At 40.6% G+C, this 25,035-nt stretch overlaps 2 protein-coding genes across 2 annotated transcripts in view; one reads left to right on the forward strand and one right to left on the reverse strand.

Moving 5' to 3' along the window:
* Positions 1–791, reverse strand: part of LOC106963159 (fibroleukin-like) — a gene marked incomplete at its 5' end in the record, with an annotated part of 22,475 nt that extends 21,684 nt beyond the window's left edge. Inside the window, one exon of the mRNA XM_015057918.1 lies at positions 758–791. Within this exon, the coding sequence (XP_014913404.1) occupies positions 758–791 (34 nt within the window). The remainder of the gene's footprint in view (positions 1–757) is intronic.
* A 7,262-nt stretch (positions 792–8,053) lies between these two features.
* LOC106963151 (round spermatid basic protein 1-like protein) lies at positions 8,054–24,514 on the forward strand. The gene is made up of 8 exons (XM_015057905.1): positions 8,054–8,603; positions 8,858–8,983; positions 9,249–9,925; positions 19,038–19,175; positions 19,384–19,526; positions 20,689–20,856; positions 20,981–21,092; positions 22,249–24,514. The coding sequence occupies exons 1-8, from the start codon at positions 8,114–8,116 to the stop codon at positions 23,785–23,787; spliced, it is 3,393 nt and encodes a 1,130-aa protein (XP_014913391.1). The 5' UTR covers positions 8,054–8,113; the 3' UTR covers positions 23,788–24,514.
* The last annotated feature ends 521 nt before the right edge of the window (positions 24,515–25,035 follow it).

Raw genomic sequence — 25,035 nt, forward strand, 5'->3', positions numbered from 1 at the left:
TTTTTTGTAGTTTCCAACATGTTTTTCTCCCCAAACACATTTTGTCAACTGAAGAAAAGCACAATGCTGTCACCATCATGTGACAGCATGGCGGCGTTAAACAAGATGTTATTTTTCCACCACACAGTGCATCTTGCATGTTCAACAATGACTTTATTCCTGTCACTCCTCAGGCAGAATAAACTGTGAACAGATTCTCATACCTGAGCTCTAGATCTCTACAGATCCTCAGACTTACCATGGGCCTGTTTGCTGTTTCTCTGATGAACTAACTCCCTTCTTGCCCATCTGAGCCAAGGCTTTGGAGATGTGCGACAAGCTCATATTTGGGCGATAGACTGAACAGTGCCGCAATGTTCAGAACTTTATTGATTTATAACCTAATTCTGCTTTGACCTGTCTGCATTGTGTTGTTAGTTCACCAATGAACACCAACATACCTCTCAGGCCTTCACAGAACAGCTAGATTTCTACCAAGATTAAAGTGGATGTATTATTCAAAACTCAAATATTGCGATGTTTTTGTACTTAAATTGGGTCGGCAATAAACTGACAATTATTTTGTGTCTGGAAAATAATCCTTTTCAATGATCTCCGGAATGTAACGTGACAAATCAGCAGGCACTGCTTGTCACCTAGCAACCCGAGAGTAGCCCAGCCCGTTACCAAGCAACACAAGCGAACCTACATTAAGTTCGGTTAGCTAGTTTTACCACTGAATGCACTGCTGGGAAAGACAAGTGTTTTATTGGTTTACCATCCAGAAACCACTTGCTGCTTTCTTGTTGTTTGTTTCGGAGGCTCTACTTCTGATTTTACAGTTGTATAATTGCACATCTGTTTGCAACCGTTTCCGTGTGCGAGTGTAAATCCTTGTTTGGGGCGTGGCTAACATCAACTTATTTGGATTTAAAGTGACAAGCTCATTCTAACATGAACTCAAAATACATAAACAGAACTGAGTAGACTAAAATCTCATAAAGTGAGAATGATTTTGTGCAAAACAACAAAATTAAATTTAATGGACGTGTTTTGTAGAGTATAGACTTATCCTAACATGTTCAAGAAAACAAACTAGGTCACCTTTTATATTTACCCAGTTTGAATACTATTCTAGTGACCTCAGAAGGCAACTTGTTGTAAACAGTTTTATGAGGGGACATTATAGTAAAGAGAGCTGGATCCAAATGCCCTTCATACTGTTCAGATTTTTAATTGTACAAAGTATGAATCATTTTCCTTCCATAGTTTTCGAGCAGCTGAAGATGCTCATTCACACATAATCCAAATAAAACACTTAGAAGTTTGCGGTAAAGTTGCCTTTTGTAAAGCAACTTCACTTTCATCTGAGTCCTGGACTCTTGGTTGAGACTGTTTTTCCCCCGCTTACAGTCTGAGAAGCAAAAAGAGAGAAAACCCAGTCACATGAGCTAAATGAGGCATCTGCTTGGCAGGGAGTTTAGATAATGAGGCTTTAGTTTCTCCTGCCCTGGGTGTGGATGTCAATCCCACCAAAGGAAGTAACATTTGACTGATCACATACAATGCAAGTGTTTGATATGTCTGGTTTGTTCATTTGTAACGCTTATTAAACCACCTAGACTATTTTATTTTAAAACCGAAACCTGAGCTGCTTTGTTTTGTCTCGTTCACAGATTTGGAGGTTTTTCAGCTGTGACCTAAGCAATCACGCTGAAAACCATTCATTTAACAAGAAGACCTTGTGAAACAGCAGGTTGGAATGGAAAACAAGTGCATCTGAAGCCTGTAAGAGCTTAAAGCATTTAAATGACACATTCAGATAAAGATAAAGTTTGAAATGTTTGATAAGATTAAAGATTTATTATGTTGCAGCTAGGATTCAGAGGGCTTTAAAGCTCGGGCCTCAGTTCAAAATTCCTGTTAAGTGAGCACAAGATTAGATTAAACATTATTTAGCATTTTTTTAAACTGACTGCCCATTATTCTTTGTGCAATCTTAAGGTTTCAATCTGCTTTCCAATATAATTTCCCACAGGTCTTTAAATGTTGACTTGTTAAGACTAGGTCTGTTCATCATGAACTTTGTATATTTAGCTTAGTGAAAATAAAAAACACTTGGCTAAGATGCTGGAGGTGCTTGTAGGAAACAGTGCAATATGTCATGCTCCAGCTCACTTCTTATGTTTATTTTTTAAACCACTGTTCAGAAAAACCTTAACTCAGAAAAATTTAAAAACATAGTCATAATTATTGGTAAGGTAGTAAGTAATGTTCCTGCTTTTACTGTCTTAGTGCCTCAGTTTGTGATTAATACCACTGTAAAAATGAGTTTTTTGGCTATGGCACAATAAAAGTATCTGAATCTGAAACCGGTCAAATCTATTTGGGTCTAAAGGAGGCTTTGCTGAAAGGCTAAAATAAAAAAAACAGCACTGGAGTTAGAAAAAAACTTATTTCCAGCTGATAAACAGCAGAGATTTTTTTTTTTTTTGGTCTAGTTTACAACCAAATTTGGATCAATTAAATGAACCAACAATATTTTGAACATTATCAAAGTTTGTATCTAATGAAATCCAGCCAATTGCATTGAATCACAGACTTTACAACAATCTCTCCTTCTGAAGGTTGATGTATGACTGTGGTCAGACTTGAGCTATTTGAAAGTTTGGGGGAGAGGCTTTCATACTGGGAACACTGCACCAGCATGGTGGTGGTAGCATCATGCTAAGGGTGTTTTTTTTTTTTGTTTTTTTTTTTACTCCCAGTGGTACTGATGCAGTAAGAGTATTGACAGTACTTCACTTCTGATCAGAGGATTAAAACTTGCAACGACAGGACAATGAACCCAAACACACTCAGTGTTGTTTTCTAAATGGATAAAACAGGCAGACCTGAAGCGTCTGGAATGACTCTGACTTAATAAGTACAAGCCAAGCTTGAAAGCCAAGTCTTCCTCAGGAAACTAACTCATTTAAAGGAGCGCTACTATTTCTGATAAGAGCAGTGATTGAATGTCCAGGAGGAATTAAACAAAAAACCTTGGTAGTCACAAAAGCTCTGGCTTCTCTGCAGCCTGCTGGGGACATTTATAGGGAGGGGGTGTGTATAATTTGACTCTGTGTAAATGAGAGTAATTATAAACTTGTGTACCAAGTTCTTGTTTGTAAAAAGTCAGAGCAGCTGCGTTTTTTATTGAAGCAATTATCAAGTTAACTGTGGAACAACTATGTTAAGAAATTAAGGTTATTTTTAAATAGTGACCTGGAATGAACAATATAAACAAATAGTTAGGTTTATTGAAGCAGTCGCGGCAAGATGAGCCAAGAATCACTCCAAACTCTTACGTTTTCTGTAGAGAGAATCAATAAAATCTCTCAAAGTGGAAATAAAACAAAGCTATAAAAGTTTACAATAAACTGATTCCAATGTTTTCTTTTAGCTTTAAAAAAAGTTATTATAGTTTTGTTTTACACATTTTCAAATTTAAATCATCGTTTAAGCACCCTAATTTTTACATCTGTTGAAATATTAATAGTCGGTCCCAGTGAATACCGTCTGGCTGTAAATCTTAAGTTGATCTCCTCCTCCTCCTCCCCTTTCTCCTCCTATGATAATGTGCCATGAGCTCATCTGACATTTGGTGACTGTTGGCAGGATAAAAGCCAGAAGTACAAGTTCGTTCACCTTCCACATTGACTTCAGCACTCCAACAGCGCACTGTTGAAGAGTGTGACAGAAATGTTTACACTGTCGAGAGGCTTCAGTCTTATTGATTCATTGCAGCTGAAGCTCATATCTTTACAGCACAGCGGAGCATCGATCTCAGTTGTTGCTCAGACACACGAAAAATAATCAACCGGACTGGACTGAACGTCAGTAGCTGCTGAAACTTTAATAATCCCAATAATCCGCTCACTCCAGGGCTTCACCCATTTATGGACAGCACTCTTTTTTCCCCCCTCAGTGTACCCTCTTGGATACAATGTTTTGAATTCCCCCAGTGGGCTGGCTCGGCCCACTCGACCATCAGTCGGGCCTTCCTGGCAGAGCGCTTCATCTCCATCCAGTTTGGGCAGAGAAACCAGTGTCATTTCTCTTTGTCTGTTATGCGCATGAGTGTCCCATTTCCACCTGAACCAAAGTGAACCCGGCACAGAGCACCATGCAGCCTCTACTAACACAACACTTAGTCTGCCTCAAAACCTACCTGGATGCTATTATTTTACAGACTGGCTCTCTGCAAGCCAGGAACAAAAGCAGACATATTAACTCAGCACAGCCGTCACATGATCCACACCTGCTCTAATCCAGACGATCTGTGCGTATTATTTCAAAACTAAAGAGCCACTCGTCTCTCGTGACTTCATCTTTCATCTCTGTGATGCAGATCCGCCGCGGACACTGAGACTCACACAGGTTGTCTGCGTCTAGGTCCTTAATTCTGCAGTCACACATGCATTCCTTTCCCATGTGTGAGTGTTTTTTCGTCCATCACGTGCCTGATAGCGACTCCTTACCAGTGATACAATCAAGTGGTCCTCACATCTGGACTACATTTCTTGCAGTCAGCCACACCGGAGAACGTCAGGTCAGTCTGGGCCTCATTAAGACGCTTTTATAATTTATTTTTCAAGAAACCTGGCAGGGATGAAGGATGCTGATGCTGGGTGTAACGTGGAAAACAATATTATTTGCTGCACAGTGTGTCCAACAGGCGGGAGTGCTAATTTATATTTTATGGTATATTTTGCACTAAAAGATCAACAGGACCGCACCTCTTGAATTTTATACCATATAAAATTAAGGTCATCTTGAATGGATTTTATATTGCAGCGTGCCACATTATTCCCATCTGTGGTAAACAGACTCTAACAAAAAAGGAATGAATTCTTGTCTGATGGCTTTTTCTCTTCTTCGTGCCAGACTTACAGAAATTACTTCAAAGAGTCAAAATAATGTAAAACACCATGTGTTTAATGATCAGAGTATGGAGTAGGCAGCAGACAAGACGGGACTCTGCAAGTTCAAATCATGCAGCTCAAAAGTATTCATAACCCCCACGCCTGCACACCATTTCAACCATAAACTTTGATATATTTTGTTTAGATTTCATGAACAAAACCAGCACAAAGCAGTGCTTTATTGTGAAAGATACTTAACGTTCAATGTATTTTGTTTACAAATAAACATCTGAACTGTGTGTTTGTATTTGACCCATTTCACTCTACCCCTAAATAAATTCCTCTGCAGCTTTCAAAAGTCATCTAATTACTGGATGCGACCTACGTGCAATTTAAGCTCGAATCCAGCCATTCTCTGAAGGCCTTTGAGGTTTATTACAGAACAGTAAAATGAAACGGCATCATCTAAACCAAGGAACACCGCAGAAAGATCATAAAAAAGTTGTGGTGATGTTTAAAAGTGTACCAGCATCTGAATGAGGATTGTTTTGAGAATGGAAAAACTTACTGAATCTCGGTCGTTAATTTAAACTGTCAGAGTTCTAGTAGGGAGACTCATCATGAGAGAAGCACCCTAGAGTCTGGAGGAGCAGCAGAGATTCACGTCAAAATGTGGGGCGTAATTGCAAAGGGAAGGGAAAGGGACACATTTTTCACAAACAAAAATGTGAAAAGTGTGATGCGCATTTTTACTCAGCTTTAACTCTGAATATGTCATTCACGACGGTGACCCTAAACACACAAGCATAGCTGCAAAAAACTGGTTTTGATTAAACTGTTTATGTCTGCGGTTGTATTTTAGATATTATCTTAGTTTTGCTACAATTTCTTTTCTTTTGAAACTCAAGAATAAATGTATTTTACAGTTTTTGTATTATTTTAATCAAAATATACCAGATAGTTCATGTATGAGAAGGCTCTCTGAATCATAATGAATAAAATAACGTTGCAACTTGTGAGAATATTTGAATACAACTACATCAGACTTGTGTTAACCTACATTTTTTTAATGAATGTTTTCCACTGCGTCTGTAGGTGTTGTTTGTGTTAAGAGAACTTTAAATGACCCTCACTTTATTATGTCCAGCAGACTGTCTTCATCTCTATGGAAACCTTTTTAGGAGGCAGAGTGCAATCCAGCTCTCGCCAAATGAACAGTATGAGTCAGAGGAAATAAACAAATCTGATTTTAGAGTAAGTCTCTTAAACACTGTGTACACTGCCTTTCCAATCTCCCCGGTAGGTCAAGACCTCTAAATTTATGGGTGCGGATCCAGATGAGCAACACATTAAAATTGAACAGGAGGAATATGTGACTAAAGGTTTTAGCTAAATTTTTCCACATTTTTGTCGGATACGTTTTTAGTGTTTGTCATAACATTAAGATAACTTTCATCTAATAACTACATGCGTCAACAGGCAACTATTAAGTTTTTTTAGAAAATTCTTCACAAAGTAGTAAAATTAGATGTGATTAAAATAACAGCTAACCAGATGATGTCGTGCACAGCTACGCTTCATTTTAATTCGTAAACTAGACGTTGAATAAAGTGTTGAGTGTCCGTGAGGGAAATTAAATACTTCACATTTAATTTCCATAATTTTACTGCCATCTAGTGGCTGGTGTAAAAATTACACTCTTACCAAAGAGCGTAGAAAGGAAAAATATTTATTTACAAAAATATAAAATGGATAATAAAATGAGATGGAGAATAAAACATTGACTGACTGTGCAAAGTTACATTTAAAAATAATTTAGAATAATTTATTAAGATTTTGATATACACATTAAAATCTCCATAAAAGACTCCATAACACTCCAAATATTGTTAAATAATAATCTTTATATATATATATATATATATATATATATATATATACACACACACACACACACACACACACACACACACACACACACACACACACACACATATGATGAGAAAATTGCGAGTGACAAACTTAAATAAGGCAATGCACCTAAAAAATGGTTCAGAAATGAATGGCATTTGTTTGGTATAAATGTTCATACAAAACATTTTTAAAGGAACAATTGAAAACAAAACAAATTTTGTTTTTAAATGTTGCTGGGAAACAAAATAAATTTGTTGCACATGTGTCTTTGAACCAATAAGGAACTGACCGTAAACCATTAAAACACAGCAAAACATAAAAATGAGAGAATTTCCTGTGTGTGTCAGCAGCATAGCTTTAGGTGTTAATGCTGCAATCGGCTGATTATATCAATTCAAAAAGTATTTTAAAACTTTATCAGGCTTTCACTTCATTAAACAAATTTCTAGGATTTCTGCAGTAAAAAAAAAAATAAAAGTGGGATTTTGTGGTTAAATGTTTTTTATTTGTTGTTTGTTTAATGTTTTTTGTTGTTGTTGTTGTCAAGTCCCTTAATTGTTTATGTATTAAGTTTGTTGCAAAAGTGGATTATATTTGGCTTGGAGTTTGACCACTTCTTCTTGTGAATGTTTACTAAGTTTATCCATGTCCTTATCATCAAAGCATTAAAGTCCTTATTAATGGACTTAAATCGATTCAGTTGATTGACAGTTGGACAATCAACTGAATCGATAGTCCAATTGTTAACCTTTTACAGTGAACCTCTTTGACTTTATTTGCTATGCAAATTTCTCTCCATTTAACCAAATCTGTCCCAGTTAACTTCTCTGAATATAGAGGACCAAAAATATCTCCCATAAGGTAAAGTAAAGTAACATAATAACCTCCCTTTAAACAAGTACTATACTCTTTGTCCTTCCGGTCCTTTTAATAAAGTGACTTATTCTTATACAGAATGTTCCCATTCTGTATAAGAATGGGAACATTCTTATACAGAATGGGATAAGAATGTTCTTATACAGAAGTTGCGCTTTAAAAACGCAACTTTTAAAGAAAAGTTGCGCTTTAAGCAATTTTCTAAGCCAGGGGATCTCGTTAATGAAACCTGGATAATTTAATAGTTTATAGTTACATTTTAATATAAAAGAAATTCGAGTCTACTCACCAGATTAAAAATATGATTGGGGAACTCCTCCCATCCCCTATCCACCCATCTTTTCTCCTTTTGTACGTCATACGTAACAGGCTAAGCCCCGCCCTCGGCCTGTCTCTCACGCACCAGTTACGTCTGACCGTAAAAAATAGAAACTTCCAAGATGGCCGAGTCCGTGGACTCCATGCATTTCGCTGCGAACAGCAAAACAAATTCCCCGAAACCCCTACTGGCCAAACGACCGCCCGAGAGCCGTCCGCAGTCTTCCAGCGACATTTTCCCACCCACCCCGAAGAAGGTCAGGGTGGAGGAGAAGGGCCTGAAGCACAGGAAACTGAACGGAGAGGTGTGCGCAGGGGAAAAACACAACGGGAAGCAGAGTTGTGGAAGCCCAGCGAAATGGAGTTTCGGCCCGGCCAAGGCGAGCCACTCCACCGCCTCCGCGATGCCAACTACCCCTGTCAGGAAAATCTTCAAAATCAGCAACTTCCTGGCCTCGCCTCCCAAGGTGAAAAAGGCGAAGGAGAAGCGACACAAGGAGAAGGAGAGGAGCAGCGAAGCCCCGCGGAGCTCCGCCGCCGCTGTGGAGAGAGTGAGCCCCGCTAGCTGCCATACAAAGACGGAGAACGGCGACGTGAAAACGCTGCAGAGAGGTAGGGCAACACGGCACGGCCAGGGTGCTCCCCACATCACCACACTTTGCTGCTTTACAGTAAAATAAACCCAGTTTATCCACAAATCCATCCATGGGATGTTTTGTTGAGTTATTCGACATTTTGCCGCACATCAGGCCTCTGTTTTTATTAGGCCCATATGGTGTGTGTATACACGTGGAAATGTTTCTCCTTGAATTATTTGCCACAGTTTTGACACAACAATGTTTCAGTTCACCTTTTCTTCTCCCTAGATCACAGTGTGAAGGAGAAAGACAGGCAGAAGAAGAAGGAAAAGAACAAGGAGTGGAACAAACACAAACTACCACCTGTGCATGACATTGTGAGAGAAAACGGAGAGGTGATGTCCCCCCAGAAAGGTAGGAATTGATTCAGAATTTGAAATAACTTTATTATCAGGCAGAGATAATGGTGTAATTGTGCTCTTTTTGGTTACTATAGGAATTTAAGTCAATTTAAAGCTGGTTTGGTTCTGGTTGTCCCGACATCTTATGCAAAATTATATTGGAAGTTAAGACAAAATAAGACAAGTGTAACAGCTGTATATCTTGAAATCATAATGGATCAAAATGATAAGTCATAGTACTGTCCAGTTGGTGTAAACGGCTCTTGTTTTGATCACAGAGTCTAAAGAGGTGCTCAGTGTTGGTTCAGAGGAAGAGCTGCTGCTTAAGAAACTCAAGAAGAAGAAGAAAAAGAAGCACAAAGACAGCGAGTGGGTGAAAGAGAGGCACAGCCGGCCCAAAATGTACCACCGATCCTGCCAGACTGTGTGCTCAGGGGTGACTCTGGGTCTGCCGGAGTTCCTCGGCCGGATCAACGGGGACAGCAGCAGCAGTGGTCTAATCCACAGCACTACAATACCACAACACTTCCAGGATCCTGCTGCTGCTGCTGCTGCTGCTGCTTCTCCTCCCACCATGTCCTCCATAGTCAGGGACAGGCTCAGCTACGGCTGTACAGCTACGGCGGGCCTTCCCGGGCTGGAGTTCAGCCATCTGATCCACATCGAGCAGCAGGCCAACGGCGGCGCCTCCGTGGTGCACGCCTACACCGAGGAGCTCTCCTGTCTGTCTCCAGCAGAGATGCAGCGCTTTGCAGAGGAGTTTGTGAGCCTGTCGTTCAGCGAGGATGGAGCTCAGGCCGCACGCTTTGTGATGGGAATCATCCACGGAGCGGCTTCCTACCTCCCAGACTTCCTGGACTACTTCTCCTACAAGTTTCCCAACGCAACAGTGAAGATGGAAGTGCTCGGAAAGAAGGACATCGAGACGACCACCATGGCTACCTTTCACTCTCAGGTGAGGTTGGGTTTCTGAACTGCGTCAGATAGAGACCGGGATGTTTTGCTCCTTCGAAGTCTCTTGGTAGTTTGTGAGCAGCTCAGTTGTCACATCCTGAAACGACACACCTCACAGTTTTGTGTCCAGACTTGGTGGATCCTTTCAAGCTGCGCTGCAACATCTCCAGTCTTTTCTTGTGTGTTCAAAGAGTGTCAGTTTTCATGTAGTCTTGTAAGGCTGAAAGCTCTGTTGTTGTGTGGTTTGAAAAAGTCATTTCAGTCACAGATGTTCTGTCAGGGTAGGAAGATGCTTAGAAAAACTCATGGAAGAGACGGCCCATATCTGGATGACTGTGTTAATGTAGAAAAATCTGTGGTAACTTTTCTTTTTGTCCATAAAAATCTGTGACTTTTCCATTTATTTATCAATGTAACTATTAAGCTACTGTCCCATAGTTTGTGTCTTGCTATTGAAAGCCCGTTGGAGGTCTAAGTGTGAGAAAATGAAGCCGATTTTGTAGAACATCAACTCCTGTCAGGTCTTTAAGTTGTGTGCATCACATTTTGTGTGGTCATGTTCTTAATAATGCACGTATCATGGAGTCAAGGGTAAGGAGTTCAGTGTTCTGCTGCATCTTGACGTGGATTCGTCAGCTTTGGTATTACACCAGTATTTTGTTGTGTATTTACCAATCAAGATAATGTCAGTGCTGCTTGACTACAGACAAGGGGTCAGATACTTTCCTGAATTCAGCTGAAAGACGAGTAAATAGTTTCACTTTCAGTTTCAAGCATTCAGCATGCCGAGTTGGATGAGTCTTCGTCAGCGCAGACAGAGGATCTTCATAGTGTTGCATGAGATGAATAAATGTTGTTATATAGTCGTGACAGGCTAAGCCAGAGGATCCCAAACTGTGGGGCGCGCCCCCTAGGGGGGGCACCGTGTCATTGCAGGGGGCGCGCGGGAAGCCGTCTGGATGAAAAAAACAAAACAAAACATGAACACTGTTTGCGCTGGGTTTTTACCTTAGAATGGCCAACTCTCTGTTATTCCTATGTCGATTTGATACAGTAGAGGCTTCCACACTTCCCATATCTGTGTCCTCTGTCACTTTTATCAGCAGATAAAACTGTTTAATCCGTTGTTAACATGTTGTAACCTGTTTTTCCGAGCCGCCTTTAAACGCAACATGAGCGCTAGACGCTCGCCTGGGTTTCCACCTGTGAAGGAGACCTGCTGCTGCTGGGCGGAGCTACGTAGGTTTGTGTTAGAATCACGGCAGCAAACCAGCAAAACGCAAAGAACTTTTCACAGTTTTTCCCTCCAAACTAACAGACTGAGTTGAGTAAAGCTGCTGGATGCAGGTAATGTTAGCTAAAAGATGACTAGCTAACATCAATACAGAACCTTAAGCTTAACAAGTAGCCTGTAGGCTACCGATGTTGGTGTCTATTTTCAGCTACGTACATTCATTTTGCCCCCCAAAAAAGTCGATGCACCCTCCCCCCGTCACACGCGTCGTTTCAACCAGACAGCCATTTGTAATCCATGGGTGTGTGGGGGGGGCAGAAAATGTGTTTGGAAACCACTGGGGGGGGCGCAGAAGAAAAAGTTTGGGAACCACTGGGCTAAGCAATGAATCAATTAATTGTCTGATGAATTAAAATGAGCTTACTCTCTGTTTTGACAACAATCGGTAAAGAGAAGCTCCCCTTTCATTTTGAAAAATGCAAACATTTAACACCCTGTATGAAGTATTTAATTTTCCCCTTTTTTAATTTTTGTTTTACAAAAGTCCTATTTGGCACACTTACCTTTTTTCCTGTTTTAAATGCAATTTTGGTTACAGACACTTCATAATCTGTTTTAATTATTATTGTTTTGGTTGTTTTGTTTATTTGTTTTGGATATTTTAAATGTTTTCCAGTTGCAGTGTTAAATGTTCTTTGATTTTTGAGAGGATGCACTTACATTAATGCATCATTAATAATATTAGACTTACTGAAAGTGGTCCCAAAATAACAATATTATTGTTTGTTGAAATAATGTTCAGGACAATTTATCATCCAGATAAATGAGTTAATATGACAGGCCTAAAGCTGCAGCATTGTTGCAGTTGTGTAAATGCTGTAGCCTCGTAAAACACTCCATTGTGTTAGTGAGGCTTAGCTGGTGACCGCTATGACTAACCAGTGTTAAATATATAGAGAGGCAAAGCATTGTTTACATAAGATTGTTCTCCTACGTTGCTGAAACGTAAGGCAGATTTGCAGTAGTTTAATACTGAGGTGTTAAATAATCATTAGGAGAAAAATCTTTTCTTAGTTGTCAAAGATTAAAATGTAAAAAAAAACATCTAAAGTTTTGGCGGGAGGGATGCTCTGCAGTGATTGGTGGCTCTATTTGGGGCGTGCTCTATGATTGGTCGTTGGGTGGGTTGGGTTGTTTTTGTGCTGAGATTTACTGGGTGTTTTGCTGTCAGCTGGAAGAAAAGGAGTTTATCTCTTCAATGGAGAGTAAATCTTTCACCAGTCAGAGAAAACATGCGGGCTGATCTGTGATTATGTTATTAACTGCTGACATTTTCGATGAGCAATAATGGGATTTGAACCACCAAAATCCCAACTAAACAGCCTGGATTAAGAGATGCACAGAGTGATTTTGTCTATACCTATTTTATCTGACTCTCATTTCTCTTTAAGTTTAAAATAAATGAGAACCTTCGAAATATTTTCTAACATGTAAATTTAACCACCTTTCCCCCAAATTATTCATAACCCTACATACGTATCTCAAATGATAATAATATAATGGACAATAAGTATAAATTTTACAAAGTAGAAAATTATTTTTTATACATTTTGTTAGAAAAAAATAAGCATTTCTTAAACTTGTTTGCACTCTTCTGAATAATCAGTGCAAAAATCTTCAATCTTATGTGTTTCCTCTGGTATTTTTAGGATTTAAATTTGGTGATGCGCTCCAAGCTTTGTGGTAGGAAGCCTTCACTGATTCTGTATCTCTATCAGGACTGGTCCACTCCAAAACATCCAGTCAGAAGAAACACGTCGGTAAAATCAAAATATTACTTTAAATCTAAACAGGGTTGGTGTATGAATAATTTTAGAGTTGTTTTACTGAAAAATGAAACGATTTACTACTACAGTTGACCGGGTGACTGTGCTGTTTCTCTATGCACCGGTCACATCACTGTAAATCTAGTTTGTTTTAAAATCCTCGAGGGTTTGGGGAATAAATATTTGTACAAATAAATCCTCCTAACGGATGAAACGTAACTCCTTTCTCTACCATATGCACACAGGACCAATTCACAATACCAGATTTTTAAATTTAATGTGAAGATAAGCAACTATGCAGGATCTTTATAGCTCTTTAAAGTATTGTGTTGCTATTAAAAGGGATTTTACTAAAAAGATCAATGTTATTCCAGCAGCATGGTAACATGGGAGGTTTTAAACTGCCTTTCACAGCTTATATTATTGATTAACTCAATTATCAGTCTGTGGGTGTTTTCTATGTAGAGGAAAGCTGCCAACATTTCCTAATCCAGCGTTTTCTGAAACAAAGTATCTGTGCTGTAGTATCTTTTGTCTTCCTGTTTCTTGGAGAGTGAGAATTTAATAAGTAATTTCCTGAATGAACAGACACTCCCTGTTCTTCCTTGGACTTAATTTGAAGATATCTCACTAATTCAGAACATGTTTAACTTTGACTCCTCTTTCTTCAGTGACTTCCACACTGAAGACTGTTCCCTGCATGGACTGCTAGACCTTACATATGATGTTCATTAGTTGGGGCAGAAAAGATCACAGCTTCTGAGTGACCAATCTTTAATCTAGAGCAATCAAAACTGGCTGCTTTTTGAAGTGCTAACAAGATTTTAACATATTTTGCAGAGTTACTTACTTTATTCATCATTTAGAACCTTTTTTTTTTGTCTAAATTTAACGTTTAGCTGGCTGCTCTTTAATGTTATCTGGTTTGTCTGTTTAACCTGTTACCATGTTAGATTTATTGGACAATAGTGGCATGCAGGTTTAGGTTAAATGTTGTGGCAGCGCCCCCTACTGGCTCACCAGTGCTAACAGTCCCCTTGATGAGGTTCGATAATGATCTGCAGCAGGAGGATTTACAACTTTCACGTTAAGACTACAGCAACAGTCTTGAATATGCTCTCCCTTTGGTTTGGTAAACTCAGGTTTTGGGTTGGTACCCCCTGGTTCTGGTCTTGACAAGACAATCACTAATTACATGTGGAGCCCGTAGCATTTCAAGGTAGAGGATTCTCACTTCTGACAATGTCTGAGGACGACGAAGGCCATAGAGAGAGTTGTGCACGTTACGACGGATGAGAAAGAGAGGAGCAAGCCTACCTGGTGCGCAGATCGCCTCGCTGGGTGACAAATGGTGCTCAGCCACTAAAAATGGAAGCTCGAGTTTGTCACATGCTTTGGGTTTAAAGCCTCGTTTCAACACGCTTCAGCAAGTTAAACAAACTGATTTAGGTCACGGAAAGATTTCATACATCTATGCCAAACTCTCTCAGCTGTGAGAACAATTATTTCAAGACACTGAAAATATCTGCACAATATTTCAAACTGCGCTTATGACGGCTATGCAACTTAGATGGAGCTAAGCTGTGATGTTTTAGGAGGTTTGCTTAATGTTTAAAAGTAATAACTCTGTAATGTGATGTTTCCCTACAGTGGTGAAGTCCCACTTTACTTTCAGTCCTCTAAGTAGATGCAGTCAATGTGTTGAGGTTTCACAATTTATCCATTTGTTTTTTTATTGATTAATTTCATTTGCTGATGCAGACTGCAGATGTACAGTTTTGCAGATTAGCATATAGTGGAGCAGCAGCAGCAGCTCTAAAAGCCTCTTTAGTTAAGTGACTGAATTAATTCACGGCCACTCTCAGACTCGCGCGTTGTGTCAGTTTCTGCTGCATATACGCAGTAGTTATGGACTCAGGATTGCACTGCTTGACTTAATAGAGAGGTGTGCTGCAGAGGCAGGGGGTCTTTAGCGCTCGCCGCCTCAGAGCTTTGGAGTCGACATGTGACGACTGAATGTGTTTGATTGCTTTATTCAGGCTGTTTCTGTTCACTGGTTAACATAAAAGTAACAAGAAGGTAAGAACAAAGCATTTCCAGAACCAAAATTAGTGTAGCGATTCCTTATCTCATGCTGTATGGTTTTTATTTTTGGTGCTTCAAATTATCTCACTGAATGCCAGATTTGTTCAGTTTTTTTTTTTTTTTTTTTTTTTTTTTTTTTATCCTTTCAGGCTGCAGCAGGTTCACTCTCTCACTTAAAGAGCATTTTGGCACTTTTTGTTGTGTTTATTGCTATGCTTTGCTCTATAAATGACCTCAGGGTAGAAATCATCTAGCTGTTGCTCAACACTGGCTGGGTCTGTCATTCAACATGCGTTGCCACTTTGGTTTGTGTTATATTTCTGCTTTCCAGTGTTGACGTCCTCTAAAGCAGATTAACCGCATTGAGACAATAATCTTGTGTGACATAATACTGTTCAGTTCTTGTTTTTGCTCGGTTGTATTTGGACGAGACAGCGAAAGTGAAACTATGGAAGAGATCGTCAGTTGAGTGCAAACATTTTTTTCCTCGGTTAATTTTAACTTTTAAACTTCAGATCAAGACTGACTCGCAGCGCAACAGGTTAGACTCAATCCAGCTGATATTTCACTAGAAATTAAGTTTAGTTTTCCTTCAGTGCAGAAATGCTGCGCAATTAAATTAAGTGCTCTGTCTGTGCAGCAGCTGATTGCTGTCAAACTTAATACTGCTGAGAAAAATAAAACATTTTGTGCTTTAGGAAAATTAAAAGCAAGGGATTCTCTTTAAAAACAACAAATTAATGGCATTATTATTGTCCTTATTGGTGCAAAGCCCATAAAACAGATGGTGAGCCAGCAGCCATGCAGATAAAAACAAGAGATTAAAGGGGCAGTATTATGTATTTTCCAGCCATGTTGTGCCATTTTATGGCATACTCAAGTAACTAGGTGTTATTCTGAGAGGTGAGGTAAAAGAACTCAATCTTGGCTGTACACCAACAAAGTTGATTTATTAAGTCTGGTGCAACACACAGCAGATTAAAAAATGGCAGCCATCAGTCCTATCTCTACATCCAGCAGTTCACCTACATACTGGTTAAACCCCGCCTTCTCAATCTACATCAGCCAATCACCTCAGCGTTCCAGAGTGGGAGAAAAAGGAAAAAAAAAGTTAACTTTCACGTACACAGAGTAAACGCTAACAATTATTTATCAGTAATAGAATGTAAGGCAAACATTTTACATATGCAAAATGCACAATTTGTAAAACGTTTTATTCTTTTAACTAGTTTAAACTTCAGCCTATCAAATTCCAGCTCTAATAACTGCGCTTTCTACAACAGAGTTGGGTTTGAGGTGCTAAAATCCATTTTAGCAGGATTCCACAAAAAAATACCACAAGGCAACAAACATTTCAACCACACACACACAAAACGTTTATTTGCACACGTTAGAACTAAGGTTAGAGAAAAACTCATTACTTCTTAAGGCTAGATTGTTTTCAGCCGTTATAGAAGTGCTGAGTATATGAAATTGAACTTAATAATTAGACGCCTTGAAATTGAGCCCGTCTCTTTAAGAAGCTCCTGCCGCTTTCAGCACTTCATCACAACAATTAAATCGCTTACAGCCATTTTTATAGCAGGGTTTCACTGAGTAGCGGTTCCTATGATGAGCTCAGCAGACTCAGTTCCTCCAGGTGTTTGCTGCTGCCGCTAGTCTGTAGGAGTTAGCAGGGTAGGTGAGCTTGGCTTGGAGACTGCAGCTCAAAGGAGGAGATATGTGGGAAAAAGTGGCACTTTGTGAGAGCCAACGTTTAGTCGTCCAGAGCAGGTTGCCACGGGAGATTAAAGCATTTCTCAAACAAGCATGAAAGAGTCACAGCAACACTTCAGGTATGTTTTTGATGAGGGAATAACATCAGAACATGATGTAAATAGCAAAAAAGTCGATTTTACATAACACCCCACCTTTTAAGTAGCAAACCGGTGGACAAGATGTACTTTAGTATTAGTGCTTTGGATTCAGATGCGGAACACGTTATTGGAAACAGAACCGGGTCCATTTAAAAGGCTCATCATAAAATAACCAGAAGCACAAGTTTATGGTTCTGATGATTCTTCGACCATCAAATAAAATATGAGGCAAGCAGTGAGCAGGGTAGGTACAGAACACTTTACTGCATCTATTATGCTTCTTCTTATTAGTTGTGTTGTAGTTAAATAATTTAAAACTAAAAATACAACGGGGATAAATCTGTTGATGTCTATCAGAAACATTAGGTCTGGTTCGTGTTAGCCGTCAGTGTCACCAGCAGAGGCGCCTGCTGTCTCCACTTCTCACCGTGACGCGGCTGCATTTACATTCAGATCAGGTAGCTGCAGTTTTTTCAATTACGATGTAATTTACTGTTCACTTAAAACCAAATCAGACGGTGCGGCGTGTTAATGTCGGGTCTGAACAGGCCAGCGTCGACGTAAACGCGCATCACGGAAGCAACCACCTTCTGCTGACGTCACGGCGCGCCACGAGAGCAGCGGCTTCCCTCCCGGATGTTTTCTCTTCCAAGATAAAAACGCGATCCGTTAAAAAAAAAAAAAAAAAAAAAAAAAAAAGAAGAAGAAGTGGCATCCAAACCCCCAGGGTTTGTTCCTCAGAGAAAACATTCCGCTCTGCTTTTATGATGATCTCTGCTGCTACAGCGGGGAAAAAAGCACAGCTGTGAGTTCGGAGGCAATGCTCTGCATCTGTCCTGTTCTGGTTCTGGTTCTGGACGAGCTCTGCACCGAACGGCTTGAGCCAAGCCGTTTGCTTCTGCTCATGTGCTGGTGAACACGGCCGAACCGGACACGGAGTGGGCCAGGATGACGTGTGGCTGCATGATGCAACAAGTTTTCACTGATATGGAGCTATTAGAAGTTTGAAAAACAATTTCATGATTTTTAGTCAACAATGATTCACAGACACTAATACTTTCACTCAAATGTGTAATTTAATGTTAGCTATAGAACCATTTCACTTTTCATATATCTAAATAATTGTTGACGGAGCTATTTTTAAATGTTTGGATTGTATTTTTTTGAATCCAAGAAGTTTATATATTAACATTTATCAATATTTAAACATTTTTGATCATTTATCATTCAATTTCCTAACTTTCATCTCCATATAATACACATTTCCATACTTGTGTATTTTTGTATTTTGTGCCTTTCTCTAAAAGTTTGAAGAAAATAAAATAATGTACTAATTACTGCTGTGGAAAAATTTAAGAGAACACATAAAATTATAATTTTCTCTGATTTTACTTTTTACCTTTACGTGTTTGAGTAAAATGAACGTTGTTCTTTTATTCTATGAACTACTGACATGTCTCTGAAATTCCAAGCAAAAATTTAGTATTTATTAGCAAAAAATTTGAAATAGTCAAAATAACGATAAAGATGCAGACTGCAGTGCTTTCAGATCTCAAATAATGCAAAGAAAACTAATTAATATTCATTTGAAAACATCAATGCTAATGTTTAAACCCAGGAAGAGTTCAGAAATCGATATTTGGTGGAAAAACCACAAGGTTTTCTGTTAATATTTTCCAGAGTTTTATGTTATACTGGATTGTAGGATGATACGGACTAAACATAACATTGTTATAATAAAAGTGATGATAAAAACTATTTAATAAGTCTGTTTTAGGTAGCTGACTGCGTGTGACAACAATACAGAATATATATTGCAGCCTCGAGGTTGACGGGAGGATCTAAATACTTTGTTCTTGTATAAATTGGAGTTATAGATTTGAAACTGTCTGAATGATTTTCTGTTCCTCCATCACATTTCTCTGAGTCCCAGCAGCTTGGCTTTTGTTTGCTTTGCTCCTGACATTTCCGTTTCTCAATAAGCGCTGAAGGTTGAGGTTTTCTGAGTGCGCAGTTAAGAGCAAACACTGAAAAGGCCATCTGCCGTGTTTCTCTAGCTGTGGAAATGTGCCGTGATGTGAGCTGGGGGCTGATTTTTGTCCTCTCCTCCAGGTGAAGAGGACGTATTCCCGGGGAACGTATCGTGCCGGCGCCATGCGGCAGGTCAGTCTGGTCGGAGCCGTGGACGAAGAGGTCGGCGACTACTTCCCAGAGTTCCTCAGCATGCTGGAGGAGTCTCCTTTCCTGGTGGTCAGTGCTCTCCAATAGCTGCAAAATGTCCGCACCAGCGGCGAGTCAACATCTGTTCGACTTCCATCTGTGTGTGTGTGTGTGTGTGTGTGTGTGTGTGTGTGTGTGTGTGTGTGTGTGTGTGTGTGTGTGGCTGTGTGTGTGTGTGTGTGTGTGTGTGTGTTCTTGAGTTACGTAACCTGAAGTTTCCCGCCATGTGTTTGTGCAGCGAACTCTGCCGTGGGGAACCTTCTCCAGTCTGCGGCTGCAGAGCCCGACCGAGAGCGACGACGGCCCAATCATGTGGGTCCGACCCGGGGAACAGATGATCCCCATGGCGGACATGCCGAAATCCCCCTTCAAAAGGAAAAGGTGAATTTCTATCCCTTCACCACATTGTCATGTCAGAAATGCTGCACTGTGAAAAGCAGAAACGCTGCATGATTTAGACGAGTGTGATGTTTACTTGCTTTAGGCCGTTTTGGATGCAACTATATCTGAAACTAAAGTCATGCAACATTCAAGTTTCTAGCTAGAAACTGACGCACATCATCATTTATTGTATTTAATTACTATTTAATTAAATGAGTTACTTTTGAATAATATAAATCTCATACTTCAGGGATGCCAGAACATTATGTAACATTTATGTAACAACTTTATGAACTGGAGAGTATTCGTGGGCCAAAGAAATAAAGCGTGCGCCACACTTTGGACATCCTGGTGTCCTTCTACCACAGTTAAACTAAAATTTACTGGAATTGGAGAAACTTGGATTATATTGTTTGATGAAAATGTGATTAATCAGAATTAACCCTTTGTTGTGTAGTGGTCAATACAGTGAACAGCTATCTAAAAGCCATTTTCTTGTGCTTCTTGTGGATTTTTATGTTATGTATGCACACAGACCACTGAAGTGGACACTAATGCATCATAAAATACACTATCAACTGCTGGCCATCAGCTCCAAATGCAAGAAATTATTTTTGTTAAATCCAATATGGCCGACAGACCAAAAACCATGCCAACCGACCCGGTCCCTCCTTCTACGGTAGACGACTCTTGCAGGTAAAAAAAATATTGTGACATCAGAAAACCCCTAAAGAACAAAACTACTGATGTATTTTTCAAATAACAACTTTGTATTTGGAGAAAATTACAATTGGTGACCTAAAAACAAAAGAATGTTTACAAAACTTTTTTCCTACCTTTTTTTCATGCCTTAAGAAAATCAAAGAAAATTTTGGGAAATGGTTAATTGACTAGTTTTCAGAGGCTTTCTTGTAAAGAGGTGAGGAAAAAATGCATCAATTTCCTTCCTGTTCTTAAGTATGCTCCACTTTGTTGTCCATCATAAATAATCTCAGTAAATCACATTGAAGTCAGTTATTATCACCTGAAATAAAACGGAAAAAGCTCAAGAGGTGTGAATACTTTTACAAAGAACAAAAACCCGTTTAAATACCTTTTTACTGCTGTAAGAGCGTTTGCCTCCTCCATAAACCATGACGGCTGTGAACTGGACGTGTTGCAGGTCCACCAACGAGATCAAGAACCTGCAGTACCTGCCCAGAACCAGCGAGCCCAGAGAGATGCTGTTCGAGGACCGGACCAGAGCCCACGCCGATCACATCGGTCAGGGCTTCGAGCGACAGACCACGGCCGCTGTCGGCGTGCTGAAGGCCGTCCGCTGCGGAGAGGAGTGAGTGCAGAGGATCCGTTTCACTTCTCCAGATCCTCCCGCAGTGCATGCTGGGAGGTCTGAAGCTGCCCAGCCTGTGGTTTACTCAGGCTTGCTTTTTAAAACCCGTTGTGTCGATTCACAGCAGCGACACTCCCGCCCGGATCACCAAAGACGTTGTGTGTTTCCACGCCGGAGATTTCCCAGACGTGGTCATGAGGCTGCAGCTGGACCTCCATGAGCCGCCGCTGTCGCAGGTGGGACGGACGTTTCTTTCTTTAAGCTTTCCAGCAGCGAGCGAAGAAACGCTAGTTTCTTCTTCCTTTACTGCCCCACTAATTATTTCCATGCTTGACAGTAAATCTGGTTACTGTGGGTAATGTAAATTATCTGCTAAACCGCTGACTATTAACTCGACCTGCCAACAAATGAGGAGCTGCCCAGATTCTTTGTTTTTCGTCTAAAAGTGTTTTTATTGCAGACAATAAACAAATTAATGGTGAAGTAAAATGCATATTTAGCAACCGTTTAGAGTAAACAAATTCTGATTGGATTTACTGACTGTTCTTGTGTTTCTTAAGTTGTCTCGAGATTTTAATAAATGAGATTAGGCAGAAATTCTGTAATCTGGTGATGTTTGGGGTTTGAAACAGTCCGGTAATTATTTTGGAATTTAATAAAATTGGAAACGAATGAGAGAACTGAAAATGAAAAGTATTTCCCAACTTTTGTCCCCCATCCAAAAGAAAGAGGTATATTTGCTTTTCTTCCTCCTTCCTTTCTCCCATACATCCTTTCCTCATTCCTTTCCTACCTTCCTTCCCTCCTTCTTTACTTCCTCCTCCTCGTCATTCGCTCAGTCCTACCTTTTGTCACTCTTTTATCCATTTCTTTCTTTCTGTTGTTCTTTTTGTGATTATTCCTTTTTACCTCTGTTCTTCCTTCTATCTTTCCCATTCACACACTTTTTTTGTGTGCTTCCTTTTGTTCTTATTTCCATCCTTTCAAACTTTATTCTTGTATTTCCTTTCTTTCTTTAATATGTCCTTATATCCTCTCTAACTTCCTTTTGTACTTTAGTCCTTCTATCACTCCTTATGTCCTCCCTTTTTTGTCCCCTTATCCTCTCCCACTGCGGAACAATCTACCAAAAATATGAAATTTGGGGTCTGGAAAAAGAATTTTAACATAATGTTTTAATTAATTAATGTAGTCAATATTGATAGGATTAATGTTTTTTGTCAAAATAAAAAGTATCTAGTAAATAAACACCACCAGATAGTCAAAAGTTACGTTAACGTCAAAGTAGGAAGAAAAACAACAAATTTATCCTGTGGGGTTTTGTTTTGTTTTGTTTCTAAAATCAATGTAAAGTAACTAGAGCTAGCTAAGCGCTGTGTCCTCTTGTCTCAGTGTGTCCAGTGGATCGACGACGCCAAGCTGAACCAGCTGAGGAGGGAGGGGATCCGATACGCTCGCATCCAGCTCTACCACGACGACATCTACTTCATCCCCAGAGGAGTCGTCCACCAGTTCAAGACCGTCTCGGCCGTCTGCAGCCTGGCCTGGCACATCCGACTCAAACAGTACCACCAGCAGGAGGAGAGGAAGGAGCAGGAAGAGGAGGAGAAGTTTTCACTAAGCGAAGCGCTGCATAGAGTCAAACAGGAGGAAGACGTGGAGGAAGAGGGCAACAAGTGCGACTTTGCGGTGCAGACGGTGAGGAAGGTGGAGGATGAGGACATGGAGGGACGAGAGGAGGCACCGTCTCAAACGCTGACGCATCACTTCAAGGAGGAAGAGGAAGATGGCCAAGAAGAGATGAAGGAGTTGCTGGGAACACAGCCTCTGCCTTTGGTCCAAAATGAATCGGAGGAGGTTGTCTTCAGTCCCACGTCGATGGAAATTAAAGTGGAGGAGCTTCAGGAGGACAGAAAGGGCGGCGCAGAGACGAATCAAAGACTGGCGGGTCAGGAGGACGCTGGACAGGACGCAGCGTTCCTAAAGGCCTCACACCAGGTCAAGAAGGAAAGTGATGTGGAGGAAGAGCGGCAGCCAAAGGCAGCGCTGCCAGACAAGACTAAAGACGACACGACGAGCGCTCCCAGCACACCGCAGATCAAAAAAGAGAAGGATAAAGGTAAACGTGAGCGAGACGAAAGGGAGAGGACTAAAGAAAAGAAGGAGAAGGACAGGAGTAAGGATAAGGAGAAAAAAGACAGAGGAAAAGACAGAGAGAGGGAGAAGGTCAAGACTGAAGGAGGAAGAGATGGGGGCGCCCTGATCCTGACGCAGATAAAGAAAAAGGAGGATGAAGAGCGGACGAAAGAGGGAAGTCGAGGCTGCCCGACCGCGCCGGCTGCTCAGAGAGACGAGAAGTGGGCCAAGGAGGCCGACTCCAAAACACAAACCAACTTCAAGAGAGACAAGGAGCACGACAAGGACAGAGGAGCGCCGCCGTCCCGGCCCGACAGAGAGGACGGCCGAGACGGAGGCTCGCACAAAAACAAGTCCACACATGGAAAGAAGGAGAAGAGCGGCCACAAGGAGGGCAAGGACACGAGCGTGTCGTCGGCGAAACCAGGCAGGGAGGACGGTAAGACACACAAACACCCGCAGCTGCAGGCGAAGAAGGACGGCAAGAAGGAGAAAGACGGCGGCAGAGAGGAGATCAGGAAGAAGCCTGAACACAAACCAGCACGGACGCTCTTCACGTTCGATCTCTTTAAGCCCCTGGAGGCTCACCAGCCGCTCGCCCTCTCCTTATCAGACAGCAGACCCAAACCTTCCTCCAAGCCGGGGTCGGACGCTCGGACACTTGTTCCCTCTAAAGGACCAAAAGTAAAGGACTCATTGCAGGGAAAACCAGCGGCGGCGGCGGGGCTGCAGGACTCGCTAAAGCAGCCTCTGAGGACACAAACGCCACAAACACAGAAAGACTTCTCGATATGAATGTCTCCATGTCTTCTGCTTTTATTGTACTACTTATGCCAAGGCCTTGTTAAAATATTTGACGGTTCACCCTTCCTTTAAGAGGCAACCATTCCACCACTTAGACGTGACGCAGCGAGATGAGGATGCGCTCTGCGAGTATTTTAACAGCGCCAGCAAATGTAAGCTAAGGAGCTCACTTCATTTTGTTGGTCAGCAGACGTACGAAGTCTTTAACACGATTACACGATTCGCTTTGGTGACCCGTGTGTCGGTGCCTGTGCACTACTCAGCTTCGCTCATAAAGCTCCTATTTTAGGTACTCGAGCCAATCTGAAAACAATCATCTTCATAGTACTTTGCAAAAGTTTTGATACCTTTTTCACGTTTAGTCATGTCATAACCACAAACTTGGATGGATTTTATGGGGATTTCCAGAGAGAGCGACACAAAGTAACTAAGGTTACATGATTTACCATTTTGAAATCTGTTTTCTCCTTTGTCTGCTACCCTGAAATAAAATCCTGTGCAACAAATGACCTCCGGAAGTCGACTAATTAGTAAATAAACCTGTAAAATATTCATCTCCCCTTAAATCAGGTCTTTTCAGAACTACATTTCTCTGCAGGTGCAGCTGTAAGCTCGTTCAGAGTGGACATCGGTTTCAAGCTGTCCAGTCAGATTCAGGGCTACACCAGGAGTCTGCAACCTTTACGACATAAAGAGCCAAATAAAAGACATTTACTCCAGGAATTTCTTGTCATTTTTAAAGAACCGGAATTTTATTTACTAAATTTTATTTATATTCCAGCTTAATGACAAGGAAAACCAAACTAAAACTGGTACTTTATCGTTATTCCTTGTGGAAATTCAGTGCATATACACTGCAAGGAAATTAAATAAAATCAGTTAAAAACACTGTTGTTATATTTGTGTTTAGAAACATTAACTGGTTCCTTTTTCATTTTTAGCTGAAGTTCTTTAGAGCCTTTAAGAAAGTCCAAAGAGCCACTAGCAGCTCCAGAGTCGCAGGTTGCAGACCCCCGGCCTACACTCGTAGCCTCATATTTAGATCCAACCGTCTTAGAATCAACTCTAACCAGCTGCTGAGTTCCACACCATGATGGAGCCACCACCGTGCTTCATAGAGGAGGTCATGGTCCGGATATGTTTAAAATGTGGCTTTTTTTTTTTTTTTTTTTTTAATTTTTTTTTTTTTTTTTTTGTTGGTTTCCTTGGTTTTCTTCCTGCTTTGAAAAACTTCATTTT

This window comes from Poecilia latipinna, unplaced genomic scaffold (genome assembly GCF_001443285.1).
Source record: "Poecilia latipinna isolate Pla-1442-1.1 unplaced genomic scaffold, P_latipinna-1.0 Scaffold1499, whole genome shotgun sequence".
In the NCBI taxonomy this organism is placed as follows: Eukaryota; Metazoa; Chordata; class Actinopteri; order Cyprinodontiformes; family Poeciliidae; genus Poecilia; species Poecilia latipinna.

Coding starts and splice junctions, on each gene's coding strand:
- LOC106963151 (XM_015057905.1), top strand. CDS start 8,114: ATGGCCGAGTCCGTGGACTCCATGCATTTCGCTGCGAACAGCAAAACA. Junction 8,604..8,857: donor CGTGAAAACGCTGCAGAGAG/GTAGGGCAACAC, acceptor TCTTCTCCCTAG/ATCACAGTGTGAAGGAGAAA. Junction 21,093..22,248: donor ATGAGCCGCCGCTGTCGCAG/GTGGGACGGACG, acceptor CTCTTGTCTCAG/TGTGTCCAGTGGATCGACGA.